The sequence below is a fragment of the Pogona vitticeps genome, chromosome 6 (assembly GCF_051106095.1).
Source record: "Pogona vitticeps strain Pit_001003342236 chromosome 6, PviZW2.1, whole genome shotgun sequence".
NCBI classification, from domain to species: domain Eukaryota; kingdom Metazoa; phylum Chordata; class Lepidosauria; order Squamata; family Agamidae; genus Pogona; species Pogona vitticeps.
Window position 1 is genome coordinate 84,624,205 of NC_135788.1, and position 25,432 is coordinate 84,649,636.

Here is a 25,432-nt window from a genome sequence, read left to right on the forward strand (position 1 = left end):
CTAAAAAAATCCAAATAATCAGATAGAAGGGATAATAATAAATAACAACCACCACCACCACCACCATCATAATCACATACAAGGAATCCATGGACTATAAAACCAGAGATTAGAAATTCATAATCTAGCAGTATGTATGAGTTGCTATCCTAGATATTTAAAAAAACATTTTAAATATTTGTACAAAAGTTTTAGAAGGACATTATAGATGTAAAATTATAAGATCCTATTGTGAGATCATTAGTAATAAAAATGCAGTTCAACACTTAGGAATTTCTTACCTGCTACAGAGTTTGGCCGTGGCATAAGGTACAGTGGAATGGATTGTACCGATTGGGATAAAACTGCATCTAGGTTCCTTTCAGGGATTTTGTTTAAACTGTATGTGGAGGCCGTCATGTTTTCATCCACTCGATATAAACAAGAATCTATACTGGATTTTTGTGACTGCCAAGGCTTCAGGTTTCCTCCAGATCCTAATTCTTTGCTGCCTTCCCCTCCATACTTAGCACGATCCATATTTTCAGAATAGCTTGTCAGTGTCGCTGTAACAAATATTTTAAAAATACATGATTGACAAATGTTTTAAAAATACATGAAGTTACATGTGACTTCACAAATGAAGGATATAAATGTCAAAGTTTGACACTGTGGTACTCCTTCAGCAGTTTTGTTAACAAGGGCAGAAAAAACTACGTTTGTTTACAGGATTTTGGGAGCTATGGCTCTACAAAGTTAACTTTTTCAAGCTGTAGCTATGTAAATTTAAATACAATGACTGTAACCAACTGGCCAGTCCACCAGTGTCTTTCACATCCTCTTTTCTTCTTGCTGTGGAGGAAAAGTAGATTTGCAGTGAGACAAGAGATCAAGAAAGGAGAAGCCAGGGGGCATAGCGTCTGTATTTTTTCTTTATGCTCCAGACTATTCAGGCATACAGTGGACCCTCGACTTACAGACTTATCGAGTTATAGACTTCTCTGGCTGCAAAATTTAGGTTCTACTTGCAGCCTGAGAATCGACCTACAGACCAGAAAAAAACCAAAATGGAACAAAAACGGCCAATTACAGGATTAATCGGTTTTCAATGCATTGTAGGTCAATGGAGACTCGACCTACAGACTTTTCAACCTGCAGCCACCATTCCAATACAGATTAATTCCGTAAGTAGAGGGTCCACTGTAACTATAGGGCAGTCTTCATCTTGTAAGTACACATTGTACTTGCATGCATATACTAGAACATGAAAAATAAATTTAAAGATTACAGAATACGATGGATAACTGCTATTCGATTGTGTACTCACATCCAGCTATGGGTGTGCTATTTCTTGTTTTTGCACTTCAAGCCTCAGAATTTACTCAAGAATTCCCCAGGCAGAAATCTGGGAGTTGCAGCCCATAAACACAAATCTGCAGATCTCTAGATTTTGCCTCCCTGGAGAAGGGCTTTGGTTTATTTACTTCTAAGGCTGCTACTATATCTGTTAACATTTTTTTAACTGTTTTGATGCTTCTTGGGAATCACACTTCTTCGGGAGGTGCCCTCTAGGGAGCATAACAGGCAGTGAGAAAATGACACTGTGAGGATAGACAGCAACACAGACACACCTCTTGGCAGACCATTTTACCTTCACTCAGGACAAATGAAATTCCACATAGTGATTTCCCCAGTAGAGGCCAATCTGGCAGAAGGATCCCCAGAGAAACCCTTACAAGAGAAACCCAGGACACAGGAGAAGGGAACACAAACAGAGGCCCTGGGGAATATAATGAAGGCATTGTAGGCAGACCCTGACCAGAGAAGCAAGGGAGAAGGTGAAATGCCAACAAGGGATCTTCTGCCTTTCATGCTAGTTGAGGAGGTAGAGGAGAAGGGTTCCTGGGAGGAACGTCTTGGAGAACTCTGACACAGGCTTCCAGGCATGGGGACTGGGTACAGTGGACCCTCGACTTACGGAATTAATCCGTATTGGAACGGTGGCCGCAGGTCGAAAATTCCGTAGGTCGAGGGTCCATTTCCCATAGGAATGCATTGAAAACCATTTAATCCGTTTGAGCCAAAGGAAAAAAAATCCCAGGCTTCCAACGCTGCACCTGCTGCCCTCTGCCTCCCGTCCCCATGGGGACGGAAGGCAGAGGGCAGTGGGAGCAGCTTTGGAAACCCGGGAAGCCGAAAGCCGCTCTGCACCCGCTGCCAAGCAGAGGGCACCGGGGACAGGAGACAAGAGGGCAGCGGGTGCAGCTTTCTAAGCCCTGAAGCCCAAAGCCGCTCCATGCCCGCTTTCAGGGTTTAAAAAGCTGCACCCACTGCCCTCTTGTCTCCTGTCCCCAGTGCCCTATGCCTCAGGCAGAGGACACTGGGGACAGGAGACAAGAGGGCAGTGGTTGCAGCTTTCTAAGCCCTGAAAGCCGGTAGTGGGCGCGGAGCTGCTTTCGGCTTCCAAAGCTGGCAGCGGGCACAGAAAGGGGGAAAGGGGGGAAATTCAAAGCAGCCCCTGCTGCCCTCTTGTCTCCTGTCCCCGGTGCCCTCTGCCTCCTGTCTGCTTTGCATTTCCCGCCCTTTCCCCTGCCTTTCATAGGTCGAAGCTCCGGCCGCAAGTCGAATTAAAATTTTGCAGCCGGAGCTTTTCATACCTCAAAATTTCCGTAAGTAGGGACCTTCATAAGTCAAGAGTCCACTGTATATGTGTGCTAGTGCAATTGTGGGTACCCAAAGACCAGCAGAGGAGCACAGACTCTTAGTATCCACCGTGCCCACAATTGCTTGGACCCCACTGATTGGTCAACCAGTCACATAACTGACCAGGAGGGGCTTGGCAACTGAGAACAGGTATTTCATTGCTGCCACCTCTTCTAGAGACAGTGGTCATGTTACTGGGAGGGAATTTGAAGGCATATAGGTGGAGGAATGGAAGGAATAAAACTTGTGGGATATGAAGGAATGATGGACATTGAACCCTATCATGATTTTGATGAGATGGATCCAGAATTTGTCTTCCACTCATGGGAGACATCTTGTCTCATCTGGGCAAATTTCCAAAATAGATAATTCCACTGAGTACAGGCCTGTCACCTTCTGTGTATTTTTTTCAGGAGCTTAGAGGGGCTGCCATGGAGAGCAGGGGACCAAAAATCTGGATCCAACTTTGACTCTGATAAGGCATGACTTAGTTGGGATTTGGAAAGGGACGTGGTGGTGCTGCAGGTTAAACTGCAGAAGCCTCTGTACTGCAAGGTCGGAAGACCAGCACTTGTAAGATCAAATCCACGCGACGGAGTGAGCTCCCGTCGCTTGTCCCAGCTCCTGCCAACCTAGAAGTTCGAAAGCATGCAAATGCGAGTAGATAAATAGGGACCACCTCGATGGGAAGGTAACGGCGTTCTGTGTCTAGTCACGCTGGCCACGTGACCATGGAAGCTGTCTTCGGACAAACGCCGGCTCTACAGCTTGGAAACAGGGATGAGCCCAACCCCTAGAGTTGGACACGACTGGACTATACGTCAAGGGGAACCCTTACCTTTACCTTAGTCGGGCGCAGCTACTAAATGGACTAGGAATAATGAATTCTTGGGCATTTTCAAAGCTTAGGAAAGACATTTCAATTTCCCAAGCCTAGTTATTACAGTGTGTATGTAGAGTATCCGCACCAGTTATTAGGGGCACAACCTTTTGGAGTAATATATATGAACGTAGTCATTAGCATTTCAGAGCAGGAATTATAGCTGAAACAGCAGGGGCTGCAGTGGGGGTAAATGTGACCTCATAACCAGCTCCCAGCCTTCCAAATGTAGTTAGAAGAGATATCATTATATCTATAATTCCCTCTCTCTGCAACAGAAGAAAGGTTAACATGAAGACACAACATGGCCTGACAAATCTAAACACTATCAACACAGATGGCAACAGATTTCCTGGAGGCTTATACTGTTTGTATCAGTTATTTGTATTATGATGAGTGTGTCTTCTGTTTTGGCTGTGAGTGCATGGAAAAGAACATGCTTGATGAGGAAAGATACTCAGCATTAGGCAGTCAAAGAGGACTGCTCCAAACTGTCAGTATGATCCAACCTGATCGAAAATGGTCCAATAACATCTAAAGTCCAAATGAACCTTTTTATTAGGTTTTCCCAACCTCTTGCTCTCCAGATATTTGGATTATTACTCCCATAATCCCTTATACCTAGTCATGTAGGCTAAGCAGCTGGGAGTTTCAGTACAAAACATCTGGAGCCTGAGAAAGAAACTGCATTGTCTTGGTTATCTAAGATAGATACAGTCTGGGTGCAACTTATGCAGGTTCCCCATACAGCTTGTCAATTATCTTCCATGCTTTGCCCCATATGCCTCTAATGACGGGCTGATAATTCATAAAATTGTGGATATGTACTATAACCATCATGGTTTGGAGTGTCACAGAAGTCTTATGGATCACATGTAACACATAGTGAGGGATCTGGGGAATTGGAGAGATGGACACTGGGCTATTATAAAACAAAACAAAAGAACAACAATGAAACAGCATAGACTATCCCTTAGTTTTACTACTGAACTGGGTAGTAAAGAGGCAATGAAACCGGACAGAATTTTGACAGAGAGAAAACGCAACTATAACAGCTATTCTTTTAATTGTTGTATATTGTTCCTGAAAATGGCATTTTGACTTCTGTCACTGCATCAACATGATTCAGGCTACTCTTACTTTGAAAAGAAGCAAATTTTAAAATGGCTCCCCAAGAGCTTACAGAAAGGAAAATATATTAAATTTTCTACTGCTGCAGGTCAGAATTAAACAGAATCTGTTTTGATTTCTGTTGACAATTATAAAGGATAAGGAGCTGGGACTAGCAGGTATCACAGTATTGCAGGGGAAGAGTCAGTTCTCTGGGCTTTTTTCCTCCCTGTTTTTTTATCTTAGTGCGGTCTCTCTTTTAGATATGTAGTAGCATCACAGACTAAATTTTCTTATTTTGTTTACTGAAGAGATTTATAGCCTGTTTTTCAGAGGAACATCTTAATCATGAAATGGATTACAACATACTGTAAAACATTAAATGTTCAATATACAACTTAAATAATAAACAAGACAACAGCAACGTATATGTAGAACTTAAGTTGCAACTGGAACAATTAATTATTTCAAATCCTTCTAAAATCTTCTTACTGGCAATAAATGTTTGCAAATGAAGTTGATTAAATGTGACTGTGGAATAAGCATAGAAAACTCAAAGCCTGATAAAGAATTATCAAGCCAGAATTATGCTGTATGGTTTTAACAGTGTTCGATCTTCCTCTTACATTTTAAAAGTAATAGAGCTGAAATCTTACAAATGAATTTGTTTTTGTCAGTTCTTCTAGGGCAGAGATTAGCTATGATCAATAGCGCTGATTAAGTCTTCACTGAAAGCCCATTTATATTGTGCAAGCAAAAAAAAAAAGATGTATAATATATGAAGATGCACAGGATTCTGTGCCAGCATCTCATCATAGCTAGTATATTTATATTTCCTATTTTAATCGTTTAAAATCGATATAAAAAATCACATCAGAAAAACAGGAGGGAAGGTGAATAATATATTCTTCTCAGCAAAGAGTCAACAGAATGCAATGGATGTCTGAGTTTTATTTATCCCATTAGGCTTTATTCCTTGAAACTTTTCTAATCAGTTTTCAGGAGAATCAGAGGAGTGCAAGAATGAGTGAAGGCAATATCCCCTCTCTTCATTGTTCACATTTATTTTCTCTCATAACATTCTGAGGGTGGGGATGATTTTGTTTTGGGATACAAGTTTTCTGGGGAAAATTCAGGAGACAAAAGAGCACAGGAGAAACACATGGGTTATAGGGTAGCTAAGAACCCTTCTTTGCCTTGGACTCTGAATCAGAGAAAGTGTCAGGGGCTACAAAGCTAGTTTCTCCTCTGAGTAGGACTTTCTGAGCTCTGGGGGTTTGTCATCAAACCTGTCTCAGCAAGCTACACTGGCATCCGTATGTATGGGTTAGACAAAACTAAATGGTAGATGTGAATGTGACCCTCAAAAAAAAAGTGTAGAATTTATCTGCCAGAACCTGCACTGGCAGCTGCATGCTGGTCAAGGCTCTTAAAGCTTCATGAGTGGCAAACCAGAATCTGGTAGATCTGTTGCTCTTCAAACAACAACAAAAATATCTAGAAACATACAATGTGTAAATTCATGTATGTATACCTGGTGAAACAATAAGAGGAGCAGAGAGAGAAGTGCATATCAAAACTCTCCTTGATTGTGTCCTGTAAATCAGCTTAGCTGTGGTTTTTTGAATGATCATCTATGCATGCACAGATATCTCAGAGTCTTATAGAGCTAAAGCAAAAGTTATTTGGCAGGATTCTGCCCTCCTATCTGCTAGGATTAAAATGTGAGACTCCCAACTCACCCTCAGGAAGAAACAGTAATCTTCCAGGCAATGTCTGGGAAAGAGGGCAGAATGTGTGAACGTACAGATGACCACTCAGATAATCACACTTACAAGTAAGTAACCTATTCTTCATCTCAGTCTCTGTGCATCACACAAATGGGTGACTAGCAAGCTGACCTAGCATGGGAGTACCAAAGCTAAGACTGAAGTTCTGTTGAAGGCCTTTTTGTGCTCCATGTGATAATCCCAAATGAAGAAAATTGGTTGAGACCAAGTGGCTGCTCTGATGACATACAGTAGCGTCCTCCATATCCAAGCATGGGCATGTACTCAGGCAAGATATGGCAAAGGTGCAAGGTATGGCAAAAGTGCTAAGTCATAAGCCAGGAAGAATGTGGCCACTATTCATTTGGAAAGGAGCTGAACTGAGACTGGCTGGCCCAATTAACACCGACCCCCAGAAACGACCAGACTACTTACCATGCAACGTGCATTGCCGGCGTCATCTTCAGAGCCTCAGTCACAGCCGTAGCCTGGCTGCCACAGCCCTGCCTACCTACTTGCCTGGCCACTCCATGGCTGAGCAGGGAGACTCAGCCTCCTTTCCCTTGCAGGAGCGGCCAGGTGACCAGGGAGGCAGGGATGCGGCAGATGAGTTACTGCCGTGACTAGGACACTGAAGATCATGCTGGCTGTGAGCATCATACAATAAGTGGTCTGCTGGGTTCTGGGAGTGGGTGTTAATGGGGCCGTCCACTTGTGCCAGTGGGCTTTATATTCGTAAATGCCCAGGAGATGAGGATCTTCATGCCCAAGGATGAAATGATTGGGACTTAATCTAAGGGGCAATGGAGCACTCCATCTGAATAGGCATCAGTGACGTTTGTATCACAGAGGGCATTGGCACTCAGAGGCTGACAGTAATATTTGCCCAGAGTAGGAGTGGAATTGACATCAAAGGCTAGATCAGTGTTGAGTCCAGCAGTGAAAGAATGGATGAAGTACAGTCAACCCTCGACTTATGAAAAGCCCCACATACGAACTTTTTGATTTACGAACAGCTCCGTTCGCAAAAATTGGTATCGACTTGCGAACGAAGCCTTGACCTATGAATGAGGTCGACGCTCCGTTCGCAAGTCAATGCCATTTTTTGTGAACGGAGCCGTTCGTCGCCTTTGGAGCTCTCAAAGGGCTTCCCCCAACATTGGAGGAAGCCCTTTGAAAGCTCTGAAGGCAAAAAGGCAGGGGGAAATGGCAGGAAATTCGAATTTTCTGCCCTTTCTCCCTGCCTTTTTGGCTTTGGAGTTCTCAAAGGGCTTCCTCCGATGTCGGGGGAAAGCCCTTTGAGAGCTCTGAAGCCACTGATCACGGCAGCGGGGACCCCCAGGGAGGTCTCCCATGGTGCTGGAACGGAATAACAGGGTTTCAATGCATTTCTATGGGGAATGGGAAATTGACTTACAAATTTTTTCAACTTACGAACGCTGTTCTGGAATGGATTAAGTTCGTAAGTCAAGGATTGACTGTAGATAACATTGGAGACTTAAGCATTGGGTAAGTTGATGGGCTTCGCGTTGGGACTGGGAAGAATGATCTTGTTTGTCCTTCTTACACTTTCTATGTACCAGTGAGTGGAAATAATGGCATTTATGGCTTGCTAAAGTTGGTAGTGCCAGTTCTGGTGTCAGCCAAAGTCACTGAGGTACATGAGTGTGGTGCTGGGAACATGGAACATATCATAGAAGGCTGTGGCAGCAAGTGTTGTACAGTTTGCTTCAAGGCCTATAAGGCTTTTTTCCCAAGTGGAAGCCTGAAGGTGTTAACAGCCAGTTTCAAAGAGCTGGTTTCAAAAGGTTCTGGCGGTTGTGGCATTTTGACACAACATGGCCCTTGGCAAGGTAGAATATGCATTTGGAGTGCCAGCCAGTATAAAGTATTTGCTGCCACAGAGCACTTTCTGAAAAAGTCTTTGACAGTCCATGATGGAAGTGTGCTTCATGGAATATTCTGTCAAAGCACAAAGCCAAAATCAAAGCTGAGTGGAAAAAACAATGCTAAGTACTGTTAAGGGACTACTGAAATGTAAAATAATTGAGGAGGCCAAAGAGAAATAAGGGCAGAAAATATTTAGCACAGGAATTATTTCGAGGCTGCTAAACATGCAATGGATGGAAAAAAATGAGAGCAACCCAGGAGCCCCATGTACTTGTCCTGTCAGGCAGTCTTCTACCATATTTCTTTTGCTTTAGTTCTAGAAACTTCAACATCTCTGTGCATTCACAGGATTAACACATACTGTATTTGTGATGCACAGACAACATGACGAAGAACATATTTCATCATCCATCAAAGACATACATATTTCAGCTGGCATTTTAAATTGGAATGTTGGTATTTAGTATTTTATTTGCTGCTGTGTTCCCTTTTAGTTAGTTTTCTATCCATTCTAAATTTTGAATGCTTTTGTTTCTTGCATTTGCTGCTTGCCTCGGGAGAAGTGGAATGCAAATTTACAAACAACAAGCAAACAGATAGCCATATTCTCTTTATGTCTCAGGAAGATAGGCATATCCCTATCTGGATGAAAGAAAGGTCTGAGAAATTTACAAATTCTCTCAAAATACCTACAATTTAATCCAATTTCTTTCATTCCAACTCACCATGACACTAAACTTCTGGCGTCCAAGAATATAACTCACCTATGATGCCACTGTCTCTGCTTTCAAGAGTAGAAGTTGGGCTTGTGACAGCTCCATAGCTGCAGTCCTTTGCTATGACATCCTTGGTACTAGTTTGTGGGAGGGTTGAACAGGGACTACTGGCAGGTGGTGAAGCGGTACTGCTGGTCAGCGTGGAACATGGACTTATTCGCTGGGATGCTGCTGAGGTCTGAAAATTTGGAAAAAGAAGTGCATCATTCACAACAGTCAGTTTGTGAAGCATGCAAGTGCTTCACTACAGCTTAGAGCTAAGAAACCACTTGGTACAACAAAAAGTATACAGTGGGGTCTCTACTTAAGAACGTCTCTACTTAAGAACAATCCAACTTAAGAACAGCTCCATTTGCTAAATTTTGCTTCTACTTGAGAACAGAAATCCAAGATAAGAACAGGAAAAAAAAACTTTCCTGCTCTTTTTTTAACCTTAGGTCATCTTAGGTTAAAAAAAAAAATCTCCCCCTAGTGGTAGAGTACGTATTAACCAGCTTTGCATTAGTTCCTATGGGAACTAATGCTTCAATGTACGAACGCACCTCTACATAACAAAAAAACTGCCAGAATGGATTAATTGGTTTTCAGTCCATTCCTATGGGAAATTTTGCTTCAACTTAAGAACGTTTCAACTTAAGAACACCATTCCAAAACGGATTAAGTTCTTAAGTAGAGGTTCCACTGTAGTTTCTATGGACGGAAAAGAGCAGATACGGATTAAATGGTTTTCAATGCATTCCTATGGGAAATGCAGATTCAACATAAGAACTTTTCAACTTGAGAACCACCTTCCAATACGGATTAAGTTCTTAAGTAGAGACCCCACTGTAATTGGCTAATAGACTATTGTTAAGACAATGAGTATAAAATGACTGACACAAATTTTTACTCTTCAAGAACTTTACAAGTCCTACCATTTATCTGCTGTTTAAATGTAGAAGTATTAAAACCATCATAAATTAGCAAACCTGACACATTATGAAATTAATAATATCAAAGTTCTGTTTGCAGGACACTGGAACTTACACTACATCTGTACCAGGTCTTTTTTTTTACAAGGAAGGAAAAGCCTCTTTTAGATTTCACTTTTATGTTTCTGTTCATGTTTTCCTGCACTTTAAAAACTCTAAAACAAACAAAAATGAAACCTCCAACAGTTAAAAACACCTCCAAAAAGTAGAGGCAGCAAAGAATCATTCTACTCCAAAAGCAGGCAACAGTAGATAAGAAAAATTACCAACCAATTGATGCTGGCATTAGTTTACATTATCACATTCAAAACAAGAGCAGAAATTAGATATAAAACCTGAAATGGCATTATTGAATGTCGTATCAGGAATCAATGATAATAAATTGAAGCAGCTAGATTACTCTGGGCCCAAAAATGGAAAACCGAAGAGGTTCCAGTGATAGAAGAGTTATTAAAGAAGCTATGGGATATAGCAGAACTGGACACTCTATCAGAAGCACTACGGGAACAGCCAAGAGACTATGTAAAACAAAGCTGGGAACCAATATATTCTTGGGCCCAGAAGAAGACAGGAGCGTAGGGCAAAGTTTATGATGCATGTATATTTACTCAGTATATACTGAGAATGAAATTGGGGGAGCAGAGGGGTTAACAAGACTGGAGTCTCTGACTCCAAAGGGGGGAGGGGTTAGTTTAATTTGAGGGGTTAGTTTTTTTCTTTTCCTTTTTTCCCCTTTCTTTTTCCCTTGTCTCTTATTTGTCTCGCTTTTTTTCTGTGTAAATAAAATAAAATTTAAAAAAACAAGAGTATGATTTCACTGCCACCCACCCAGGACAACTGACCCTATAGGTCTTGGCAGCACAAGATATGAAACATGGAAGCGGTCAACCAGACAGGCTCTGGCTACCTGGCACACAGATACTCATCCACTGAAGAAATCAACAACAAAACAACACCAAGAACAACAGAGAAACATCCCAAACTGCACCCAACAAACAACCACCACCTCTCCACATACCAATGGCACACTGGCACAGTCACAAAGTCCATCCCTCAGCCGACACAAACTCAAAGAAACAAATAAAACAGTCCCCAAAAATTCACCAAATGTATACCTTTAACAGAATACACAGTAAATTAACAATATTTTTAAAAATTAACAAATCAATTAAACAAGGAAGGAAAGCACTGCCTATTTTCTCTCTCATACAAACACACACCCCAGGGGGGAAACAGCAGAACTGAAACAAAGCAAACAAAATAATGTCACAGAGTGAAAGCAAATCCCCAAAGAAATGAGTAGGGGAATCCAAAATGTAATCCTAAGGAGGCATGCTGGCACAGGCAGGCTGTTGGGCAGCAAAATAATAATAATAATAATAATAATAATAATAATAATAATAATAATAATAATAATAATAATAATAATAATAATAATAATAATAATAATAATAATAATAATAATAATAATAATAATAACAACAATAACAACAGCAACAGCAACAGCAACAGCAACAACAGCAGCAACAACAACAACAACGATGATGATGAATTAGAGCATCTCCCCCAAAATAAAGCAAGAAAAAAGGAGAAAAGGGAACATTTTCAAGATGGAAGCAGGCGGAAAGCAACCCGAGAGAGAGAGAGAGAGAGAGAGAGAGAGAGAGAGAGAGAGAGAGAGAGAGAGAGAGAGAGGAACTAAACAGCAATCCCACAAGGAACAAATGACACAAAGAGCGCTTTTTGCTAGATTCCAGACTGATTTACAGATTCAAAATTCCTACTCTGTCCCCAGATGTCCTGATTGACTGGCTGCTAACAACTATTACAACAATATTGGATGAAAAACTTCTTAGACAATTTGATAGACGAAGGGTGAAACAGCACCAAAAGCCTACGCATAAGAGGGAACAAGAAAGAAACAAAACTTCCGCATGCCCCTTTTTCATAAAAATCAATTATTCATGTTTAAGTGACTCTATAGTTAACCGCTAACCCCCCCCCCAATTATGCAAAAAAAGAGACTCTTTCATGTTTGAGGTCTTTGATTCAAATATGAAATGCCTATCCCTAAGCATCACCTCTGGTTTCTCTTCAGATCGCATAAATCTTTTGCTTTTTACCTCTCTTAAATTTTAAAGGTCAATTGTTCTCTCTTTCATTCTCCTTATCCATCTTAAATTAGGATGATAATCCTGTTTTCAACTGAATATATGGATATGAAATATATATTCATAAAAAATAAGTTGTATTCCCAGCACACAGATCAGCCTACAAAGTTGAAGAGACATGTGAGCTATCTTCTCTTTCAATATTCCCAGCCCAATATATACAGAAAATACAGCAAAGACCTGTAGCCAGAATCCTTTCTATCTGCTGTGCTCAAAAAGCTTCATGAACATCTGATTTTGCTTTGCACTTTGACTATTAACAAAAAATAGAGAGGTTACTTGCCTGTAACTCTGGTTCTTCGAGTGGTCATCTGTGAATTCACACTAATGGGTTTAATCTGCACCTGCGCAGATGTCTCCAGAATATTCTAGAGCTTTATGATACACTCACCAATGATGCCCCCCCCAATGGTCCCCCCCGTCCTAGCAATTGCCTTAGTTCCAAAGAACAGTTTGCCGCTGCATCAAAGGTGAGACAGACGTGATGGACAGAGGGGATGACGGGCAGGAAGTGTGAATTCACAGATGATCACTCAAAGAACCAGAGTTACAGGTAAGTAACCTCTCTTTCTTCTTTGTAGTCTCTGTGAATGCACACTAATGGGTGATTAACAAGCTCACTTAACAGAGGAGGGACATCACGGAAGAACAGAATAAAGTACAGCTCTACCAAATGCTGCATCCCTCTTGGCCCTGACATCCAGGCAGTAGTGGGTGGCAAACGTGGAAGATGTAGCAACTTTACAAATGTCTGGAAGCGGTACTCTATGAAGAAAGGCTTTGGAGGGAGCCAGAACCCTGGTAGAATTAGCCTTAATACCCACAGGCAGAGGCTTCTTGGCAAGCTGATTCACCAACTTTATAGTTATAACTATCCAGCGGGAGACTGATATGAAATATGAGAAACTCTACGAAGGAGGTGTGGAGTCACAAAAAGTCTTTTTGAACTGCGGAAGGAGGAAGTCCGTGAGGCATAAAATGCAAGGATTCGTCTGATGTCCAACATGTGAAAAGAACGCTTGAGGTCAGTCATAGGTGACGGGAAAAAGGTAGGTAAAATAATAGGCTGGGTGAGGTTGAAATCTGACACAAGCTTTGGGAGAAAGGAGACTTCAGGAAAAGAGTAACTTTGGGTAGAATTAGAGAAACAAGGGGTCTACTCAGACAGCAGCGAGTTCAGAGGCTCTATGAGTGGAGGTAATGGCAACTAGGAAAAGAGTCTTAAGGGACAGGAAGTGCTCCGATGTAGTAGCAAGCAGTTCAAACAGGAGAAAGGGTAAGACGTTGAAGAACAGCATGTAGAGACCATTGTGAGGATGGTGGAGATGCGGGAGGGTGCATATTAGAGACACCTTTAAGGAAGAGTTTCCATGTAGGGTGATGGAAGAGTAAAGCTGCATCAGAATCTCGAGGTTGATGAACTATTACGGGAGAAATGTCAACTTGCAGAGTAGAGAGGGAGAGCTGTTTCTGAAAAAGATGAGACAGGAATTCAAGGACTGCCTGAAGAGTTGTTGGATTGGTTGGAATGTCACACTGAAGTGCAAACTTTGTGAAAACAGCCAATTTATAGGAATAGAGCTGTGTCGTAGCAGGTTTTCGGCCATTAGGAAAGATGGTATTTATTGAGGGTGAATCCTCCATTGCGAGAGATGGCGAGTGTGAAGATCGGGGTGATGAGTCCTGCCTTGATGCTGAGTGAGGAGGTGAGGAATAAGAGGCAGTCGGAGATAGTCTGTGGAGATGGATTGGAGCATGGTGAACCATGGTTGTCTGGGCCACAAAGGGGCAATGAGGATTGCGTTGGAGTGATCTTGACGGATTTGGGCTTTTGTCCTGAGAAGGAGAGGAATAGGAGGGAAGAGATAAATGACATGTGTGGCCCAACTGGTCATCAACGCATCTCCTAGGGAACCTGGTCCTATGCCTACTCTCGATCAAAGGAGGGAACATTTAGAGTTTTGAGTTGTGGCGAACATGTATATGTGTGGTCGTCCCCAGAGGCTGCAAAGGTGGAGAAACACAGTCTGGTCGATAGTCCACTTGTGCATCTGAGTGTACATCCTGGTGAGAGTGTCTGCTACAAGACTGTCTTGAGTAGCAATGTGCACTGCTATGGGGAAAATGTGGTGTTCGAGACACCACTCCCAGAACTGAATAATGAGGAACAGCAATGGAAGAGAGTGGGTACCTCCTTGTTTGTTTATGTAAAACAATGTGATGGTATTGTCTGTTGTGACTTTGACGGCCGTGCTAAATATGATAGGTTTGAAGGCGCGGAAAACCTTGAAAATGGGTAAGAGTTCGAGATTGTGGGTATGAAGATTCCGCTTGGTGTGGGACCAGGTAGCATAAACGTGTAGGTCGTTGTAATGTGCCCCCCATCCGGTAGGGCTTGCATCGGTAGTGATTTGAATTGATAACTGGAGAGGCGTGAAAGATCTTCCGATGAAGAGGTTGGCTGGACTATCCAACCAAAGGATCTGGGCAGAAAGTTTGGGAGTAACATGGAGAAGTTTGGAAGGTGAATCTGTCATAGGATCGAAGAGGGACAGATACCATTCTTGTGGGGAGTGCATCTTCAATCTGGAATGTTGAATGACCAATGTGGTGGAAGCCATGAGGCATAGAAGACGTTGGGTCAGATGTGCTGTGACAAATGAGTAAGGGAGGAAATGCAGGATAAGAGCATGAAGTTTGGTTGCTCTTTCTTGAAGAAGGAAAACTGCGCCTATGTAGGTGATTTGCTGTGTAGGAACAAGAATTAATTTTTCTTCGTTGGCTTTGAGGCCCAAATCAGCGAAACAAGAAAGGGTCAATTGTATGTCTTTTAGAGCCTGAGAGTGTGAGGGGGAGTCGTATGTGTACCGGAAGATGGAGATTCCTTGAGTATGCAGGTGGGCCGCCACGGGGGCCATACATTTGGTAAATACCCTTGGTGCTGTGGGTAGACCACAGGAGAAGGCTTTGAATTCATAGGCATTGGTTCCTATGGAGAACTCGAAAAATTTACGGTGGTCTTGGCAGATGGAAATGTGGAAATACACATTGCTTAAGTCGATGACCGCGAACCAGTCGTTTTGCTGAAGAATGGGTAGGATTTGTTCTAATGTGACCATGCAAAAGCATCTTTGAATGATGTAGCAATTGAAGTATCGAAGGTCGAGAACAGGTTGTAAACCATCGCGTTTCGGGATGGTAAAGTAAAAGGAGAAGAACCCTGGATCATCTCTTGATGGATTGAAAGGTGATACGGTGTCTTTGAGGAGAAGAGACTGACTCTCTTGATTGAGAACATCGGACAGTGAGGTTAGAATGGTTCTTGGACTTATGACAGCTCCATAGCTGCAGTCCTTTGCCAAGCTTCACATTCAACTGGACTCTAAGACGTTTTCTTGAGGCCAGAGCCTGATTAAGCCTCTGGAGTTTTGGCCTCACGCCAACAGATAATTAGCACCACAGAGGGTAAAAGAGGCGAGGGAATAAAATCTGCATCCAATAATGTCCAATTTTCTCCCTTCTTTGTTATTTGGAGTTGCATTAGAGTGATTTCTTGTTCTGTTTTGGGTAGCATCTACAATGAATGAATTGGGAGGTGGATGTTTTGAAAGAAAAGCGGTGTTGTCTCCATGTGTTTTGTATAAATTCTCTACTTTGCGAGACATTTGTGGGACAAAAATGGTTTGGACCAGGATTGCTTAGTTAGCTTTAAGAGGGATGGAATAAAGCTCATACTTAATAGTGGTGTCTGGTCCCCGTTAATGTCTTCGTATACTTTATTAGATTGAGGCTCCTCCGGCTATTGAACATCTAGTTCCATAGACGTAGCAATTCGAAGGACCAGTTGTGAGTAGGAAGAGAAGTCATCAGAGGGTGAAGGAGGGGGTGACATCTGCTACATCCAAGTCTGGTGTGGGTAGATTAGGAGGGGACTCCTGTCTGAGAGTACTTATACAGAGTATAAGTACCTTGGCACCAAGGGGAGCAAGAGTACTTATACGAGGGGGGAGGGGCCTTAGTTTAATGTATTTTTTGCTAACACAGAAGCTCTAGAACTTTCTGATGAGGCTCTGCGCAGGCATCAGAATGGCAAGTCTCTGGCATGGAGGTGATATGTCGGGTACAGCAGACACTGACTCGGAATCGCCAACAGAGACTGAGCAACCCATAGATTTGGGGCTTGAATGTGCCGATTGGGAAATGACAGTGACCTCAGCCAAGGTGACTGCCAAAGATGGAGATTGTGCAAGCAGTGGAGATGGTGGCTGACCCAAAGGTGATAGAAAACTCTCTTCTGGAAAGTCAAGACAAACAGTAGGCTGGTCTTATAGAGGGACTGTCTCCAGTATCGATCCATATTTAGAGTGATGGGAATCTGAAGATGATTTTGACTTCTTAGGTTTGGCGTCTTCCGATATTGAAGGACGGTTCGGTACCGGGGTGGACTTAGCTGAGCGAAACGTTAGGAAGAACAACCTTCAGAACACAGCCAAAGAGCCCGAAAAACCCACAACAACCATTAGATCCCAGCCGTGAAAGCCTTCACGAATACAAAGACCTTTCTCTTCTGTCAAGGTTCCAATTACTGATTGGACTGCAGAGATTTAAAGGGGATGCTGTATTTTCTTCTTTAAAGTTTTTTGTTTTGTTTATTCTTTCTTCTGTTGTTGTTAAATTGTTCTATATTTAATGGTCATTTAATACCATTTTATGTTTCATAGTTTATAGACTTTTAGTAGTATCATGTGGTTTTACATTTTATGATCTTTTAATACCATATATTTCTCTGAATGTTTAATATTTTAATTTGTGTATGTCAGCCACCCCTCCCACCAGTATGTAAGGCACCTGAACTGGAAGAAATGCAGGACAGAAGATACTAATTAAATTAAAATGAAATCCTAGGATGTCCACAGGTTTTTAATTAGCAAATGTAGTGCAATTCTTATAATCTGAAACTAGGGTTTGGTTAGTCCATCTTCCATTCTGGCTGAAAATCTTTTTTTCCAAGTGGCCTCCCTCCATTAACCCTACAAGACGACTACCAATCAGCTGGAATAAATTTTGTTTGCAACTCCAGTGGCATGGATTTTCCATGGAGAAACCTTATCCCTCTGGGATATGAAACAGCCAGAGGAGTTCCCAAGCAATGTATTCCAGATGCTGAATATAATCAACTTAACCTACACTCTATTTCAAACAACACTCTAATTAACAGAACTCTTTCTCTCTATAAAACGGAATTACTTTTATATACTATCTCTTTCTCATTACAACAAAGTCTTTATTCTGCCTGCCCAAATGCTCTCCCAAATTTTCCTACTTCTAACACAAGTGCTCCTATGATTCTAAATAGGCAGAATTGATAACGCATGGTCTTAAGTACAGTATCTTTCAATGTGATATATGGGAGTGAAATAATTGAATCTTTGAAGTTGAAATTCTCTGGACCATCAGATGGATTCTATATTCCCTGCTCTCAGACCAGAATGTAGCCAACTCCTTGCACATAGCAAAATTTTCTGTTACAGCAACCAAAATTCACTAGGATTTTTAAAAATCAAATTTATAATTTATACTTTGCTTGTCATGGCTGTCATTGTAGTATGATATGACTATTAGGAATTATGTTATCACAGCATTTTATCCTACTTTTTCTGCTATTTTATATTAGTTTAGGTAATTATCCTTCACTTCATATTTACTTACTAACTATTGATCACTGAGAGCAATAAAGAGATTGATTAATTGAATGATTAAAATAAACATGGTGAAAACATTTGCCACTTGGTGAATGAATTGATCAGTGAATTTTTGCATAAAAAAGAATAAAAGAAATATATACATTTGGCATGTTTAATAGTTAATGTTAATGTTAAAATAGGCAATATTGAAAATGTCACTCAATATTGAGAAGATATTACTGTAAGGCTTAAGCTGCAGAAGTCTCATACAAATATTAAGGTTGAAATCCTGAAGTTATTCCTACACAGACATGCAGAGTATTCTGATGTCAGTCAGAGAGGTTAATGTCCATTTTGTGATTCCTTTATACAAATATAACATGAGCAAAGGTGAGACTCTGGCTCTGGACCAGCACTAAACGATAGTGTTTCTTTTTGACTTACTACTTTTACCTGTTACCTGAAATTAATTTGATGGTTTTCATTATATCCAATTTAACACCACAGTACTGTGGTGGCGCTGTGGGTTAAACCGCAGAAGCCTCTGTGCCGCAAGATCAGAAGACCAGCAGTCGTAAGATTGAACCCACGCAACGGAGTGAGCTCCCGTTGCTTGTCCCAGCTCCTGCCAGCCTAGCAGTTCGAAAGCATGTAAAAATGCAAGTAGATTAAAAGGTACCACCTCGGTGCGAAGGGAATGGCATTCGGTGTCTAGTCATGCTGGCCACGTGACCACGGAAACTGTCTTTAGACAAACGCTGGCTCTATGGCTTGGAAACAGGGATGAGCACCGCGCCCAGAGTTGGACACAACTGGACTAAATGTCAAGAGAAACCTTTACCTTTACCTAACCTATGACTCAAGGTAACCCTTCGAAAGTGTTCTAGGTATAAGGTATGTACTAGTGTTACTAGTCTCTCATCTTCACAGAGGCTTATTCTACTCCATCCTCACAGATGTTCATTCTGCCTCTATCCCACAGATGTTTCTCCAATATCAATAGCAATACACAGAGAGAGATCTGTTTGGGCCATGTCTTTAAGGCCTACATACCTATAAAATATCCATAGAATGATAGTATCTATAAAGATTCTTAGTGCTGCAGGACTTAAATTGCTTTGCTGCCTAAAAGGGTTTAAGTTGTTCTATACAATCTAAATGTAAAGCAACTGAGAATTTATGGGATTGGAATGTGAAATTAAACTGGAGTTAGGAACTATTTTACCCTATGTCTATCTGAAATTAAACTAATCTAAAAACTGAAGAACACATTAGCCCAGGCATTTCCCTGCTCTAGTACAGACCATATTTACAGTTCATTACAATATGAAGAAAATTATTACGGACATACATAGATATGTGTTAAAGAATTGAAGCATGCACATTAGGAAAAGTAATGGGTTTGTTGGGAATTATTACAAAAAAATGAGAACAAGGAAAAGAATACAAACGGAGATTAAATGAATCTGGTAACATGCCCTTCTTAACCCTTGAATAAGGAACCATAATAGTACATACTGTACATCTGGAGCTGCCAAACTTGTTCTGCTTATAAATTCTAAATTAACAAATTTTAAATGAAGTCAGTCTGTTGAAAAGACCAGTCCTATGCATGTATATTCTTAGATGCAGAACTGCTTGTCTTCTTCTGATGTGCTTCACTTCACAATGATACAGATACTAGCACCAGGTATGTTAAGTTTCACACATTTTGTTCTCACAGGTATGAATGAAACATTTCAAAAATGTCCTGGCAAGATTACAAGAACTCTTGGGCCCAATAGTGGGCTTGTTGCTCTATTTTACACCACTCTCCATATCTCAAATGAAAGAATGAAGGGAAAGTAGTCTATCAACATGCAGAGGGAGCAACTGCCCTGGAATATGATGTACTTCAGAGCATTACAAATCCTAAGAAGGCTGGTGCTGAAAGATTAAGGGAAAATATGGAGCTTTGAAGTATAAGTTGCAAGCAAGCACAATATGTAATATTGTAGAAACTGTTTTCTCGTGCTTTAATTTATTCCTTTTGTGCGTGTGTGAGTGCATGAAGCAATGTGTAAGCACCTTGTCTTCAAATAGTGGTAGGCAACCTGAGAGCCCAGTGTCCAATATAGACTGTGGTCTGATTCCAAAAGGCCTATGTAAACAGTCAGTTGACATCTGTGTTAATAACAGTCTGTACCACCATTGTAGCAAGGGGTCCAACTTGATTAATTAGGGAGCAGAAGGACCACTGACTGAGTGACTTAACAAATCCTATTCATTCAATTGCTCTACTTTAACTGGATCTAGCCCACTGTCATTATCCTCATATTATAATGGCCACATTAGAGGAGACCTAAAGCTGCTAAAACGTAGCAGCAATAAATGTATCAATGCTAGAATGTCTGTGCTACTATGCAGCTACAAACCAATTTCAAAATAATGACTAATATTTGTACTTTGTGCTGTTCAGTTTCCTCTCTCCCACAGATAACTTCACTCACACGTGCCCATAAAAATGTATACCGTATTTGCCGGCGTACAAGGTGACTGGCCATATAAGACGACCCCCCCCAACATTTCCACTCAAAATATAGAGTGGACGGCTCTGCTGTGGTGTCGCCGTTGGCGCCAGCTGCCCGGGGCTCTGCCCGAGCCCACCCTGAAAGTTCATGGCCAGCGGGGAGGAGGGCGAGGAAGAGTGGAAGAGGCTGCGCGGGCAGCGGCAGGAAGAGGAGGAGAAGGAGGAAGAGGGGTGGCGGGCGAGCACGGGCGCGCCAGCTGGCTCAAGCAGTGAGAAGGCGAGGAAGAGGGGAAGAGGCTGGGTAGGTGGTGGGAGGAGGAGAAGGAAGAGGGGAAGCAGTTGGGTGGCGGGCGGGTGAGCGAGTGCGGGGCGGCGGGCAGCCCGGCGGCAGGCTCTGGCCGCTCAGGCATGGCTGGCTCTGCTTCCCTATCCATCCTGACCGACTGCCTGCCTGCCTGCCTTCCTCCCCGCCGGCGGCTCCTTCCTGGCCCAAATGAAGTGCACCTGGCGTACAAGACGACTCCCCCCACTTGGAGGCATGTTTTTGGGGCCAAAAAAGGCATCTTGTATGCTGGCAAATACGGTAAATCATCTGATCCCAGACACTATTCATCTGGTGAAGTGGGCTACAGTCCAAAAAAATTATTCCAGATAATCTAAGTCTCCAAGGTTCAACTAATCTCTTCTTGTTGTTTTGTCTAAACTGTAGTAACATATCAAAGAACACAAATCAAATGAACATTGCCAAGTCCTCAAGGGAGATGCAGTTCAAATCACTGTAGCTCTGTGACAGGCTCCTAATGCATGACTACATACATCAATAACTACGAAAAGGGATAAATAACTGATCAATTTTTCTACATTAGCATTACTCCTAAACAATAATTGCCCAGTTATGTAAATCCTGAAAATATATAAAAATCTGAGTTGCATTTTAAATTAACATTTATAATATACCCTGTTTCCCCGAAAATAAGCCCTAGCTGAAAAATAAGCCCCAGTTAAATGAAACCTTACCCTCCACCATTATGCAGCAACCAGAAGAAGATGACATGACTGTGTTTGAATAAATGTAGATTGTTGTACATGAAAAAAATAAAACATCCCCTGAAAATAAGCACTAATGCGTTTTTTGGAGCAAAAATTAATATAAGACTCTGTCTTATTTTTGGTGAAACACGGTATGTATGTATAAGCTCGATATATAACACTACCTGTGACAGGTCAGATGTACTTTCAAAATACAGCAAAGTGCTGTGGATGTAGAAATGACTGTAACTGCCTATTTTAAGTAGGGCAAGCAAAATACAATGAAGATTCATGCAGAAGGCAATTCCCTTGGGTATCTGTGACAAAAGCTATGTAACTTATTGCAGAAATCCCATTGCTGCTCGTCAAGAAAGAGTGGCAGGAAATTGAGCACCTAATCTGAACAGACTAAGAAAAAAGATAATTTCCACTAAAATCTCAAGACACAAAATCTGAGTAATAACCAGAAATATTGGAAGAAACCGGTGTAGCTCAACAGGACAAGCATCAAAATCACTTAGAACAGCAAAATTGTTTATGCTCCATAATAGCAACTGCTGTGCCTTCTCTTCTACTACTTTTGAAGTTGCTTTCTTTTTGGTATCCTGTCTAACTTAGTTATATGCTATGTATCAGAGAAAATGTAGCTCTAAGATCCAGTGGTTCTTGTGCCTGAATTCATTTTGCCTCTTCTGCAGTAAACGAATGTGTAGGCACATAGGCTTCAGTTTTGAACTCATAGATAATAGTAGGAGAGAATGGCTGAGCATGAACCAAAGAATTACCGTATTTTTCGCACCATAAGACGCACTTTTCCCCCACAAAACAGGGGGGTGGAAAGTCTGTGCGTCTTATGGAGCGAAGAAAACAGATTATATTTTCCTGTTTTCTTCTCCTAAAAAATTGGTGCGTCTTATGGAAAGGTGCGTCTTATGGAGCGAAAAATATGGTATCATTCAACTGTGGCTTTTGATGCTTCCATTTCTTTTGCTTTTGTGCTGTTGGAAGAAAATCCTGTGTAACCCAATCCCAAACACAATTGCTCCGCTGTAAAAAAGAATTAATGTATTTTTTTTCAAAATTATTCACACCCAAGAGTACAGATAAAGTAAAAGTATATCTGCCACACTTGGGCCAAAATCCTGTTGCCTAATATAGTAAATTTCACTACAGCAAATCCATTGCATTATTGGAAATTTAGTGAGTCAAATTATCTGGCATTAATTCAAAAGGGCCAACTCTAACCGCAACTTGCTACACTAAACTAAGTCAATTTGAATCAACTGAATTTACAAATGATTTGTCTTACCCATTGATTCAATTGCCTAATGTGGTGTACTATGCTAAACAAGAAATTTTTGGTGATTTTTTCTTTTCCCCATTTAAATCCATTGAACTGTCCTTTCAATGGATTTAAAAGGGGAAAAAATCACCAAAAATTAACGAAGACTCAGAACAGAGCCTAATTAGGTCTGCACATGTTTCACAAGGGGGACTACCGATTCCAAGCATTTAAAACAGGTTTCAAACATTTTAAGACACTTAAAAATGAGCGAAAACAGAGATCGTTAAGTGAAAATCCTCCATAGAGAACATTGTTAAACGATGCGGAAAATTCCTCCAAGAAACACATCGTTAAGTGAATTCTTCATTAAACGAAGCAATCGCTAAGCGAGGCACCACTGTACTTTGGGAAACTTCAATCTGTACAAAATATAACTGCTTGACTACTGGTAGATGCTACGCAGTTGTATCATGTGATATCAGTACTGTACCAGTTGTATTCCTTGTCAGTGTAATTCTACACTTCAGTTAAAACAGTGACGTAAGTTGGTCAGCCCTAAGCAATTTGAGTGCCCAACCTGTCCACATTCTGAGATCAACATTAGAGGCAATACTTGTGTGCCTGACTATAACAGTCTTGCAGGCAAAGGGAATACACCCTCCAGAGAGTACAACCTTGTAGAACTCTGTTGTAATCAATGTCCTCCAGGTCTTACCATCACAAGCTTTCAAATTGTCCCTAGTCAACTACTGATGATTGTCCTTGCTGTTTTATTTTATTTTGTGACATGTTAACTCTTGTGGTATGCCATTTAGGGATGTTCTACCTGAAAAACCAGCATATAAGCTTTTCAATAAACACATGTGTGCCAGTAACAGTTACAGCAAACCAAAGGATGAACTTCCTTTATTTAATGAGATTTGGAAATTAAGAACTAGTTAACAGTTCATTTCTCAATTTAATAACACTCATTATGATTAACAGGAAAACTGCTGGTATTCTGAGCATCTTCCCACATTATGAATCATCATGCACAAGAATTAATCCCAGGACAATTCTGTTGTTTGTGTGTGTAGCAGCAATAGGTTGCTATGACTGGAAAAAGTGGAGGTGGAGTGAAGAAATGGGATAACAGATCCTATTAATATAAGACCCTCCTGTGAGCTGATTCAGAGCACCATCACATATGCAGGAGTGGTATTCCTCTCCTACAGACTGTTCATTTATTTCTGCAAGGGATGGGCACCTGAAGTGAAAGACCTTTATTATCTTCTTGCCTTGCTTCCTAGTTCACAGTCCTGAACTGAAAGAGCAAATAAGCCTCTGTTCAGACAAATATAAACCTTTTTGATTCCAGTAACAGAACAAGGATTTCTCAAAGATCACTGTCAACCTCTTAGCTGCCTTTAGTTTTATAGTCAACATAGCAAGCAGCAAAACTGGTTGTTTTAATGTTAACAGTTTTTTCTTTAAATGTACTTTGAGATCGGCCTAGCAACAGCAGGCACTTAAAAACGAGTCAGTTCACAGGAATATGACTTTACTTCTCTGTATCCACAGCTACCGCTATTAATGTTTGCCATTATTCTCATCAGGGAACAGGGCAAAGTTGTCACAAAATAGGCATTTATCGACTCTTTCCAGGATTGCAGTTCTCAGCTAACATTAAAGTCTTCAGTTTGTGAAAACTTTACCAGGTACTTAAAAAAAGAACTACAGATATTGATAGGGCAACTGTAGATGACACACTGGATTCTGAAATTTAATGGAAAACAGATTCAGTGCTTATTGCACAATGACAGAACAAGCAGTGGGCATTAATGTTATAATAATAGCAGAAATTATTTAACAATACTTATGTCATTCTAGCATTACACTCTATTCTTAAGTTATGTGCTGCATGTTTTTCTTCTCTTATGCATCTTGTCTGAATTGCAGGTAAGCTATTTAATGGCATGGAAGCCATGAGGGTCATGGGATAGAAAAATGACATTAACAGCAGGAGAAGATTTGCAGTAATTAAGGATATCCTCCTTCTGTCCTGCACTTTCCACACAATAAACCGGAAGACCTTTGAATCAGATAAGCCAAAAGAGAGAGGAGGGAGGTTAAATGACAGAAAACCTCCCTCTGCTAGTGACATCACCTTTCTGCAGGTATAATTTATATAAGAGGATTTCACCCTATGTCTTAAAAGCCAGAAATTTTGAAAAATAGGGAAGTGGCTGCAATTCTAAGCATACTGTATTTACTGGTGAGCTCAGTATTCGCTAATTTCTTACAGGATTTTCTTCAATAATAATACGCAGAGCATCATGTACAATAAACTGTAGTGCTAGAAAGACATAAGTAATGTCAAACAACCTCTGATGCTACTATACCACTAATACTCAGTGTTTGTTCTGCCACTGTATATATACAGTGGTGCCTCGCATAACGTTTGCTTCGTTTAACGTTTTTTTGCTTAACGTTTATTTTTTCAGAGTCAGATTGTGCTTCGTATAACGTTTTTCCCTATGGGCGATTTTCGCATAGCGTTTTTGGGACCATGCTTCGCTTAACGTTTTTTGTTTTAGGTCCCCTGCTTCACTTAACGATGTGTTTTTTTTCAATTAAAAAAGTGTCTTAGAAGGGTCAAAAACGGTTCTAAATGCTTGGATTCGTTAGAGGACCCCT

The 25,432-nt window shown here is 41.1% G+C and overlaps 1 protein-coding gene across 14 annotated transcripts in view; it reads right to left on the reverse strand.

Moving 5' to 3' along the window:
- The window catches only part of TANC2 (tetratricopeptide repeat, ankyrin repeat and coiled-coil containing 2), a 297,308-nt gene that overhangs the window by 87,079 nt on the left and 184,797 nt on the right, over positions 1–25,432 (reverse strand). For all 14 annotated transcript variants that reach the window (XM_073004058.2, XM_078377736.1, XM_078377733.1 and 11 more), the window contains 2 exons: positions 9,096–9,285; positions 282–545 (listed from right to left, as the gene is read on the reverse strand). In XM_073004058.2, the coding sequence (XP_072860159.1) occupies positions 282–545; positions 9,096–9,285 (454 nt within the window). The remainder of the gene's footprint in view (positions 1–281; positions 546–9,095; positions 9,286–25,432) is intronic.